At 35.8% G+C, this 10979-nt stretch overlaps 1 protein-coding gene across 1 annotated transcript; it reads right to left on the bottom strand.

Moving 5' to 3' along the window:
- Positions 1–281: 281 nt before the first annotated feature.
- On the bottom strand, positions 282–6787 carry LOC112159945 (zinc finger protein 184). The gene is made up of 2 exons (XM_024294207.2): positions 6365–6787; positions 282–2118 (listed from the first exon to the last, which is right to left on the bottom strand). Exons 1-2 carry the CDS (start codon positions 6531–6533, stop codon positions 1337–1339), a joined length of 951 nt encoding a protein of 316 aa, XP_024149975.1. The 5' UTR covers positions 6534–6787; the 3' UTR covers positions 282–1336.
- Between the last annotated feature and the right edge of the window lie 4192 nt (positions 6788–10979).

The following is a 10979-nucleotide window of genomic DNA, read 5'->3' as shown; positions in this document are numbered from 1 at the left end:
GGTGTGTTCAGAAGTTTACACAACCCTGAAGAAATCATATAATCTAGGTTATTTTGGAGAGAATATGAATCATAACACAAAACTTTTTTTTTCAACTCACTGGTTAGATAAAACCATTAATTGATAAACTTTGTTAACACTTTTTAAATCATAATGGAAACAGAAACTTCCCAAATCCTTACACTCCACTTTATGGTTGTGGCCAAAAAGCCCAATCTTGGTCTCATCTATGTGAGCCATCTGGTGGCATTTACTCAAAAATGACGACTCGACCGTGCAACTCCTTTTTCTTCAGATGCCTCCTTCATTATAAATCTTGAAACATCCACAGTTTTTCAGTGCCCTGAAGTTATTTTTGGGGTTTTTCTTTGCATCCCTAACAATTTTTTTGGCCGTTGTCGCAGAAATTTCAACTAAATTCCTCACTTTACACTTCTTAAAGTAAATTAAAAATGCTAACTAGAATTCTAACTTCCTTGGACTTCTTTTTATATCTTTTTCCTGTTTTGTACAGTTCAGTTACCTTTCCCCATAGATTTTTTGGCAGCTCTTTAGCTTTCCCCATGGATGAAGTGTTTGTGTTATCATTTATATTCTGTGAAAAATGACCCAGAAATCATAGTTTCTTCCAGTGTATGAGAACTGTAACAACTGTATGCATATGGTTCCTTCCGCTTAAAAACACGAACGTTTTGGTGTCCCCAATTCATCGTTTTTTGGCGTGCTGGCTGTTCCTGCTTAATCACAGGTCCCCAGCGTCCGGGCAGCGAACTGGAACCGGTTCAGTACCTGGATGTGGGGCGGGCCAGTACCCTAACCCGGTCCCGTTTCGTGCCCATCCCCACATCTGGTGCCAGGTTTGGGTACAGGTTCTGGGTACTGGACCTGTCAGGTACTACGTCCAGTACCTCTTCTAAAGGCTAGATTTTTACAAACTTTTACATCAAAAAACTACCCAAAACGTTAAAAAGGTGACCAAACGTCCATATTTGATAAGAATGTGTTTGATATGTACACTCTGTTATGACTGAACATTAAGGGACAATTTAAAATCACCAACCAAAAGTCAAAATGTAGGAATTCTTTATTCTTTGTGCTCCCCCAGCAATCTACATCATTATAGCTAAATGCTAACGCTACATTGAAAGAAAGAATGCTGCTTGGATTTGAACAAAAACCTTCTTGACGTCTTGTCAAATACGACCACTACACCACTGAGGGCTTTAGAAAAAATACAGATCCCATTTTCTCACATGAACGACTTCACTTCTGGACAAATGAACCTCTATTTACATTTCCAGTCATTCCTTTCCACCTGCACTGATACAGCACTGACTCACTCCGGAGGGGGGGACGAATGGTTGGCAGCGCTGGACGAAGATCGCTGCTTCTGCTGTGTGTGAGTCAACATGTGATATTTCAGGTGATAAATCTGCCTGAAACTTTTGCTGCATTCCGTACACGAAAAAGGCTTCTCTCCTGTGTGGGTCAACATGTGACGCGTGAGGTGGGAATTTTTACGGAAAGTTTTGCTGCATTCCGTGCAGGAAAAGCACTTTTCTCCTGTCTGAGAGCTTTGCCTGAAACTTTTGTCCCATTCTGCGCAGGGAAAAGACGTCTCTCCGGTGTGGGTTCGCATGTGATGCTTCAGACTTTCAGCGCTTGTGTAAATTCTTCCACACTCTTCACACGAGTGTTTCTTCACTGTCCTGTTCCGCTTACGCCTCTTCGGTGCAACAGAGGTGTTTTCCTCTGCGTGAACGTCCAACTGACTCTCTGACATGTGAGAGCCGGCCACACTTTGGACGTGCCGTCTGCCTCTTCTCTTCCTCTGTGGGTCCGTCTCTCCGTCTGTAGATGAAGATTCTTCCTCCGGACTATCAGTCACGTTAAAGCTCTGCTGGTAGTTCAGATCTGCTTCACTGAACTGATGTTCCTCGTAAGTAGGAATCTCCACGAAGGTCTCCACCTCCTGCTTCAGCTCCACCTGACTGATGCAGAACGCCTCCTGCTCCTCCATCATCGGTGGAGGTTCTGGCTCTTCTTCTTCTTCTTCTTCCTCCTCCTGCTTGCCGTGGGAGTTTATCACCCGGTTTCTCAGATGATGTTGGGGGACGTCTGCAGGGACATAAACAAAGGTAGGAATTTTTACTGTTTTCTCAAAGACTTTCATCATTTTATTCACGGCTGCCGGAGAAAAAGTCCATCAGCCATTCTGGATCCATGATTCCAAAGAATTTTGATCAATTTTCTTCTTACATCTTATTGCAATCAGTTCATTTATAATGGTAAAAAGTATAAGCTTGTTGATGACTTTGTGCCTTTTTATAATAAAAAAAAAATTGGTTATAAAAATAAAAAAATATTAATGTTTATTGAATTCCATCAAATTGAACTAAAATACGATCGATTAAAGATGGAGATTTTGAGGCAAATCGCAATTCAATTAAGGTTCAGGAGGAAATGATTCAATTATGAACCAATTACAAATTCATCCCAGATCTGCATTTATTTTTAGAAATATTTGTTTAATACAAGACACTAGACCAATATTAGATCTCTAAGTGCATTTTGAACTAGAGACAAGATCAGTATATCTTTTAACTTTTACTAAGAACATTAAACTTCTGCCAAGAAAGAGGGCTGGGAATCAATTAAAAATAATAATCACAATAAAAAATGAGACAGAAATAGAAAATAATAATCTGGAAAAAATGAGTTGGGATTTATCTGTTTTTTTTGTTACAGTATTTACCAGCCACTTATTATCTGAAAATAAAATCACATGCAAAATTGTACATTTAGAACATTTATTTTGAACCCTTTGTAAACTAAGGACTAAAATTCAGTTTCTGTCTACTTTTTAATTTACCTCTAATTCACTTTGAAAGACTACCTGATGGCTTATTTGGTATAACTTTAATCAGCACAACCTCTCCTATGTGACACCACCTTTATTTAGTAATTCTTCATGTTTTATTCACATATGAGACATAAAATCATGCAAAAACTGTCTGGAAAAAATGGATTCATTTGGATGTGGAAATCCCAAAAATGTTTAACAAACTGTTTTTATAGGTGTGAGTTAATAAAAATAACAAAAATGAAATTTGTCAACAAACCAATAAACACGTTTTTGAATGAAAATAACAAATAATATAAGCAAAGACACAGATTAATTTGGACCACATAGATGAACAGTTTCTGTTGATAAAGGAACATCACTGATCTCAACATTTGTATGTGTCTGTGTGTCTTCAGCTACCAGTCAGACAAGAAAAATAAGAATTTCACTGCTGTCTAGTTGACTTTTATCCTGGAATCCTGTTTTCTGTTTTTTAGCTTAATCTTTTTTCTCATTAATGTCCTTATTGTGTTTGTGAAAAATAATAAAATAACCTGTTTGGGACAAGTTTGACTCAGCTGCACTTCAGGTGTTCTGCTCGGCTAGAATCTGCTCATAGGTGGGGGCTTGTCTGGATATTCTGAACGTAGGGGGGCGGGACTTTCAGGGTGAACCGCGGAATTTCTGCAATTTTTAGACACGCCGATGTAAGGGTGGGCGATATGACGATATAAAACCGTCTTACGATCTCCAAAGCTGACGATCTGTCATTTTGAGAGATCGTTTTATCACGATATTCTACGAAAAGCTGCAAGAGCGAGAAGGCAAAAGCTTGTTGACAGCTGTGACTTTAAATCCGAGCTACTCCTCCTCCTCCTCCTCCTCCTCCTCCTCCTCCTCCCTGGTGTGTTTTCTTTTAATCAATGACATATATTACTGGATTGGAAGTCACGTGACATACGGCGTGACAGACATGCGCCACCACTATGAATTGAGTCTTCTTGAGTAATGAATGACGGAGGTCCGAAAAAGTAACAAAAGGAGACGCAGTGTTTTACAATCGACTTCAAAAACCTTGACAACAAAATAATCCGATGGAGAGGAATCATCACAGGAATCACATTTTAATAGAGAGAAATCAGGCTGGGAACTGTGAACAGTGTGCTAAAGTGTAGGCTAAAGTGGGTGCTAGCAACTCATGAGAGGCATGCTAGTTTGGTTCTTTGATGTATGTTTTTATTAATGTTTCGTGTTTTTAAACATAGCGGATGTTAATCGTACGTATTTACATTCAACCTGCACAAAAACTAATGGAAATTCATGTAGGAAACACGTAAAATGTCCGGTCAAGATACACAGTGCTGCATTGTTTTGCTATCTCGTAGCTAGCTACTTTAAGAGCCTAAATCTGGTTGTTGGTCGCACTTTTTTTGTCTTTGTAAGAAGTGTAAGTGAGTTTGCCCATAATTTTCTTAATCCGTGGCGTCACTGTTGATCTTTTTTCTTGGTCGTACGGACCGGAGAAAGCCCGGCTAGAATAAACAGCGCTAATGCTAACGCTAGCTTTCTGCTCAGTGACATAAACACAGCAGAGAGCAGATGTTAGTGAAGGAGCAATTGTTCTGCCTCTCTTGGAGGCTTCAGTTAGGCCCCCACCTGGTGATCGTTCTATAGTTTTACACCTAGTTCCAGAAGAAAAAGAAATTACTAGCAAAAAACTGTGTTTTAGAACACAAATGGATACTTTAAAAATTTTCTCTTAAAGGTAACCAAACTGGGAAGTTGGAGGCTGACTCCACTCACAGCCGAAATTTGAAAATCTAGTCAGGGGGGCGGGGCTTGGGGGCTGGGCTGTTATTACTGGAGCTTCAGATCATGATTTCAGACTTGATTTGACCAATCACAACATTCAACTATAATACCTCAATTCAACCTGTAGGGGGCAGCACACAGACAGTTTTGACTACATTTTAAGGAATTAAACAAGTTTAGTTCAATTTATCAAAAAATGACAAACTCACAGCACTTTTAAAGTCTCATTAATCGAGGTCAAAAGACAAAAAAGGTTGATTTAGGGTTGGGTTACCCTTTAAAAGAGTTTGGAAAATATCTGCCTGTGAGTGTATGAAGTCATTTAGTCAGCAACGTTTATTTACGTCAACCGAGCGTTAGCATTAGCCATCCTATGGGAAATCCCATTATATGTTAGCATCAAGCTAACATATGGGTTAAATCGATCTTTACTTTAATGGATCAATTGATCTATTAAGCTTAGACAGATTCAGATTGATTTTTATTAACCTACCCCTAAAATTTAGCGGTTAATTTCTGTGTGGAAAGTATTTTAAGTGTTTCTAAGGCCAAATGTTGTTGGTCGTACATATATAGAGTTATAGTCCTATTAGTTGTCAGGTATCTAGACCAGCCCCCTGGAGGAGCGGTGAGGTGCAGACACAGTTGCTTTCAAGAACCATTTGGTGGTTTAACCTAACACTATATAACCGTAACTGTGACCCTAAGCAGTTAAGACATCAACCCACCAATTTTTCAAATCTTCATTCGATATAAAATACCTGCAGGGAGTTTAAACTGTATATGTGCACTATTTTCTCAGTAGGATCCATTACAATGTTATAAACATCGATTTTCCCTTAACTTTACCCTTAACCTTCAAAGTGAAAGCTAAAACTCCACTTCAACAATGTTTAAGGAGGGGTGGATAAAAATAACAAAATAAATCAGTACAATTGTCACAAAAACTGCTATTTCCTAAGATTTCATCAATAAAGACAATGGGTCCTCATTATCCTTCCAGTAAATGGTTGGAGAGCTTTTAATCCAATTTGTTTCTGCAATCTCTTTAAATATTCTGTTTGATGCAGGTCAGTGATTTGACCTTTCCCAAAAGAATGAACCCCATTTCCACAACACGTCTTTCAACGTAGAAAACTAAGAAATGAGAAGCAGCTTATTGAACTAGTTGAAAGTAAATAACTTGTTGCCTCCTGAAAGTTAAATCAACCATGAAGCAATTATCTACTAGGAGGATTGCACTTATTTGATTGTTAAATCCAGGTAGTGATTCTTTTTGGCCAGACGGTGTTTAATCCAGCCTAATTATAGAGGGATTATAGAGCAGATCTTGGAAAAAGAAACATGTCTGAGAAGCTAAAAGGAACAATGGTGAGGTAATCGTAGCTTCTGTTGCTAATATTTAGGTAATTCCCTAATAGAATAAACCGGGAAGCATCAGAGGATGAAAAGGCCTAAATAAAATCACATTTGATGAAGAAGAAATAGGTGAGAGATTAAGAGCTTCTCTCCTTTAACATTCCTATCTATAAAGGGCTTCTCTCCTGATTCCTATAGGCAAAAGGCTTCTCTCTTTTGTTGAATACATATATATCTCAAGGGCTTTTTTCCTTTAAGATTCATGTCCGTGAAGGGCTTCTCTCCTATCTGTGAAGGGCTTCTCTCCTATCTGTGAAGGGCTTCTCTCCTTTGTTGAAGTGAACATACCTATCTGCTGGAGCTGAAACTGCGGTTTCCTCATACCCAGCAGTCTGCGCTGACGACAGAGCTCCTCCTCATATTGGATGATGGTTCCTTCACAGTGTCTGAAGATTTCTTCAGCAGCAGCAGCGAGTCGCTCGCAGATAAACTCTCTCAGAGACTGAAGGGAAGACATGGTTCCTGCAGCTGCAGAAAATCTTCAGCTCAAAACTCGCGCAAAAAAACGCTGTCCAACAACAGTCACAGCCACGCTCAGCACTTCTTCGCTTGTTTACGACGCTTTGGGAAATGCCGAGAGTTCGGACACGAACCACGTATCGTCCTTTGTGCCCAAAAACCTCCTAAACGTCCGAACAAAACACCGCCGTCCTCTGAACGCTAGCTAACAGTGCTAACGCTGTTAGCGCTTCGTTCTGTTTACTTCCTGGTCACGTGCAAAAACTTTATTTAAAAAGAAACGAACAAACGTCTTAACTGGACCTGAATATGGTTCTAAATGCTTAAAAAAACGTGGAAACAGTTTCAAGTCAGGAAATAAGAAATAAAATAAATATAAAGACGATTTTGGGTAAACTTTATTAGCGAAGTTATGACGTCATCACACTGTAACTACTTACAATGTTTAGATTTCACTACAAAAACACACCGGAGACTCAATATTCATCACATTTGTTGACGGTTTTGTCAAGAGGTGTAAAAATAAACATTTCAAGTGAACAAAGAAGCAATAATAATAATAATTAAAAGAAATTCCAATTCAACTTTATTTATTTGGCAGTTTTCCTGCTTCCAAGCATCTCAGTGCTTTCCAAGATATAATAAACAGACAAACAAATAGTAATGACAATCATAATAAAAAAAATACAAACACATTCAAAATCCAGCACACATACACATACCGCATGTACAATCAAATTAGTTAGTAGTAAAAATGTATAAAATCAAACTAAATTCAGACATGTTAAAACTACGTAAAATCTGTATTGAAAACATGAGTTTTGAGGTTTTTTTGATTGTTTGTTTTTTATGAAATAAGAAAAACTTAATTACTAAACAGTCTAAAGAGGATAATAACGAGTGCAACTACTACACTAAAGTGTGGTTCACATCAAAGAAAAGCAATGATTGTGAAATGATTAAAACAATACAATTTTTTTCTCAATTTCAATATTTATTACACTACAAAATTCATGAAGCATAAAAACGGGACCCAATTAATACAAAAAAATAAGCAAATGAAAAAAAATTAAATATCTTCAGGATGCAATCATTTTCTTCTTTATATGTATAGATTTTAAAGCTGTTTTTTGTTTCTTCTTCAAAAACATGTTTAATACAAACCTGTTTGTGGGAGATTAAAAACAATACAGTTCATTTAAAGTTGAGACTAATTAAAGACTTGATCTTTTTTGTCTTAGCTGTGTGATAAATACTATATCCCATTTTATTTATATAAAAATAATAGTAATTATTTTCATTTGAATATTTTTGTGTTTTTTTTTCATTTTGCAAGTAGTAATGTAATGTAATAACACATTTAATAACATTTATTTATTTATTTTCCTGCAGTAATGATTGTGATGTTGGAGCAAAAAAAAGTCACTTTTATGCCATTCTGTAGCTCATAGAAACTTGTTCTATGTCAAGCTTTGCCCCTATGATATGGAATCATTTGTGTGCCTCCATATTGCAAGAAAAATACAACCTCAGTGGAGACAAAGTTACCCAGAAATCCCTGCCTCTGTCTAAAAACTGATAGAGTGTGATGGATGAGTTACTGAGCACATCACGTTCACACGAGGAGTCTGGCTCCCTCTAGTGTTCAAACTAAGCAGTTATCTCCCTCTAATGTTCAGGAGAAACTCACTAATCTTTTTATATATTTATTGTGTAAGTGTGTGAATTTTGATTTTAATTTTTTATAAAATGTACGTTTTTTTGTGGCTAATTTAGACAATCTCCATTTTTTGTGGCTAATATGTTAGCATTATGCTAGCTGCTTTGGGGAAAAAATAAATCTTTCAAGGTCTTTCTATGGGCAAATTTGGAGTTTAGCTAATATGTTAGCATTATGCTAGCTGCTTTGGGAAAAAGGAAATCTTCCAAGTTGATAGAGCGAATTTGGAGTTTAGCTAATATGTTTTATGCTAGCTCTTTTGGCAAAATTAGACATTTTTCCTGTTTCTGGCTTAAAAGGTTTTAAGCTTAAAATTTAGCAAGCTTCAGATTCAGCATTTTTAGCTATCAGCGCTAGCATCTTTAGCAGCTACTTTTAGTTTACAGCATTCATCCTTGCATTTTCACTGGTAACAATATATATCTAGTTATTTGAACTTTATTTGTGCAACATTGCCTTCACCACGTTGGATCTCAAGTTACTTGAGAAGAAGTCATCTAAAAATTCAGAACACACAATTTTAAAGTACTGTAATATTCATTAGAAGAAAAAAAGACCAATAAAAAGCTGGGACTCTTTAGAAATATACATCAAAATATAACTTGCATTTAAAATAAATGTAAATAATACCAGTAATATATACATATGATCAAAAGATTAAAACATTTCTTCACAGTCCTACACTTAGCTTTTTTGTTTGTTTGCTTACTTGCTTGTTTTGTTTTTTAAACCTACTTTGTAAGAAGAAAATAGTAGTAAATAGTAATAAATTGTAATATTAATGTAGTAAAACATTGATGACCAGAGGAGATGGATTTGGTGAAACAAGAAGACCATGAAATCATTTATAAAACAGAAAAAAGAACCTAAAAATTGTTGGAGTTGTGTTAATTTTGAAAATCTAGTCAGGGGGGCAGGGCTTGGGGGCGGGGCTGTTATTACTGGAGCTTCAGATCATGATTTCAGACTTGATTTGACCAATCACAACATTCAACTATAATACCTCAATTCAACCTGTAGGGGGCAGCACACAGACAGTTTTGACTACATTTTAAGGAATTAAACAAGTTTAGTTCAATTTATCAAAAAATGACAAACTCACAGCACTTTTAAAGTCTCATTAATCGAGGTCAAAAGACAAAAAAGGTTGATTTAGGGTTGGGTTACCCTTTAAAAGAGTTTGGAAAATATCTGCCTGTGAGTGTATGAAGTCATTTAGTCAGCAACGTTTATTTACGTCAACCGAGCGTTAGCATTAGCCATCCTATGGGAAATCCCATTATATGTTAGCATCAAGCTAACATATGGGTTAAATCGATCTTTACTTTAATGGATCAATTGATCTATTAAGCTTAGACAGATTCAGATTGATTTTTATTAACCTACCCCTAAAATTTAGCGGTTAATTTCTGTGTGGAAAGTATTTTAAGTGTTTCTAAGGCCAAATGTTGTTGGTCGTACATATATAGAGTTATAGTCCTATTAGTTGTCAGGTATCTAGACCAGCCCCCTGGAGGAGCGGTGAGGTGCAGACACAGTTGCTTTCAAGAACCATTTGGTGGTTTAACCTAACACTAACACACAGTCCTAAACTTAGCTTTTTTGTTTGCTTACTTGCTTGTTTTGTTTTTTAAACCTACTTTGTAAGAAGAAAATAGTAATAAATTGTAATATTAATGTAGTAAAACATTGATGACCAGAGGAGATGGATTTGGTGAAATAAGAAGACCATGAAATCATTTATAAAACAGAAAAAAGAACCTAAAAATTGTTGGAGTTGTGTTAATGAAATCAAGCTTACTGCAAACTAAAACATGTCTCTTGTTGGGTTTTTTCTCACATTGTGCTTTTTTAAAACAGTCAATCATTTATAAAAATCACTTGTTCTGACCCGAAGTGAACTGTTTCTGAACGACAAGTGTCGTTACACCAAAAACGATTTATTAGAGTTTTTCTCCTGTTTTCCAGCCCTGCTAACAAAAGAAACAACTTTGAATTTCAGATGAATAATTTCTAAAATAAACAAAACTTAATGTGAAATACAAGCAAGCAACTTAGTTTAAAAAACAGCAAAATTTTTGAGGCTCAGATATCAAAATTAAATACTTATAAGACTTTAAGACCCTGAAAAAGGAATGAAAAAAAAAATAAATATACAAAATATACAATAAAGTCATAAAAGGATAAGAAAAAAGTCAACATTTCACAAGAATAAGGTCATAAAATGATGAAAAAAATTAATTTCAGAATAAAAAGTCTTTTAAAACAGTTTTTTCAAGCCTCCATCCACGACATGTGGACTAGATATATAAATGCATCTGTGATGCCAGAAGGAAATCTGCTTCTTATGTGTCGAGAATGTTTGTCTGTAGAGACTCAGTTTTAAATATCGATGATAAATCATTTTAGACTCACTAAAAAAGGTAGTTTTGACTTATTTGTCAAACCAATGATGAAGTAACAATGCGCTCTTTCAGACTAAAACAGTTTTCTTACTAAAGACTTTTGCCTCATATATTTATGACTTTAATCTTTGAAATTCTAAAATTATAACTTATAAAATTGTAACTTTATTTTTGTAAAAATATTTTCTTTTTATAATCATACTTTTATGGTAGCTCTAATACTTTTCACACTTTTAATCGTATTTATTTTTTTCTATTTTTTTTAATATACATTTTGGCCTCTTTTAATTGCTGATGGTCATAATGTACAAAAAATGTA

The sequence above is a fragment of the Oryzias melastigma genome, linkage group LG2 (genome assembly GCF_002922805.2).
Source record: "Oryzias melastigma strain HK-1 linkage group LG2, ASM292280v2, whole genome shotgun sequence".
Lineage (NCBI taxonomy): Eukaryota > Metazoa > Chordata > Actinopteri > Beloniformes > Adrianichthyidae > Oryzias > Oryzias melastigma.
This window is presented reverse-complemented; position numbering and strand designations above follow the sequence as displayed.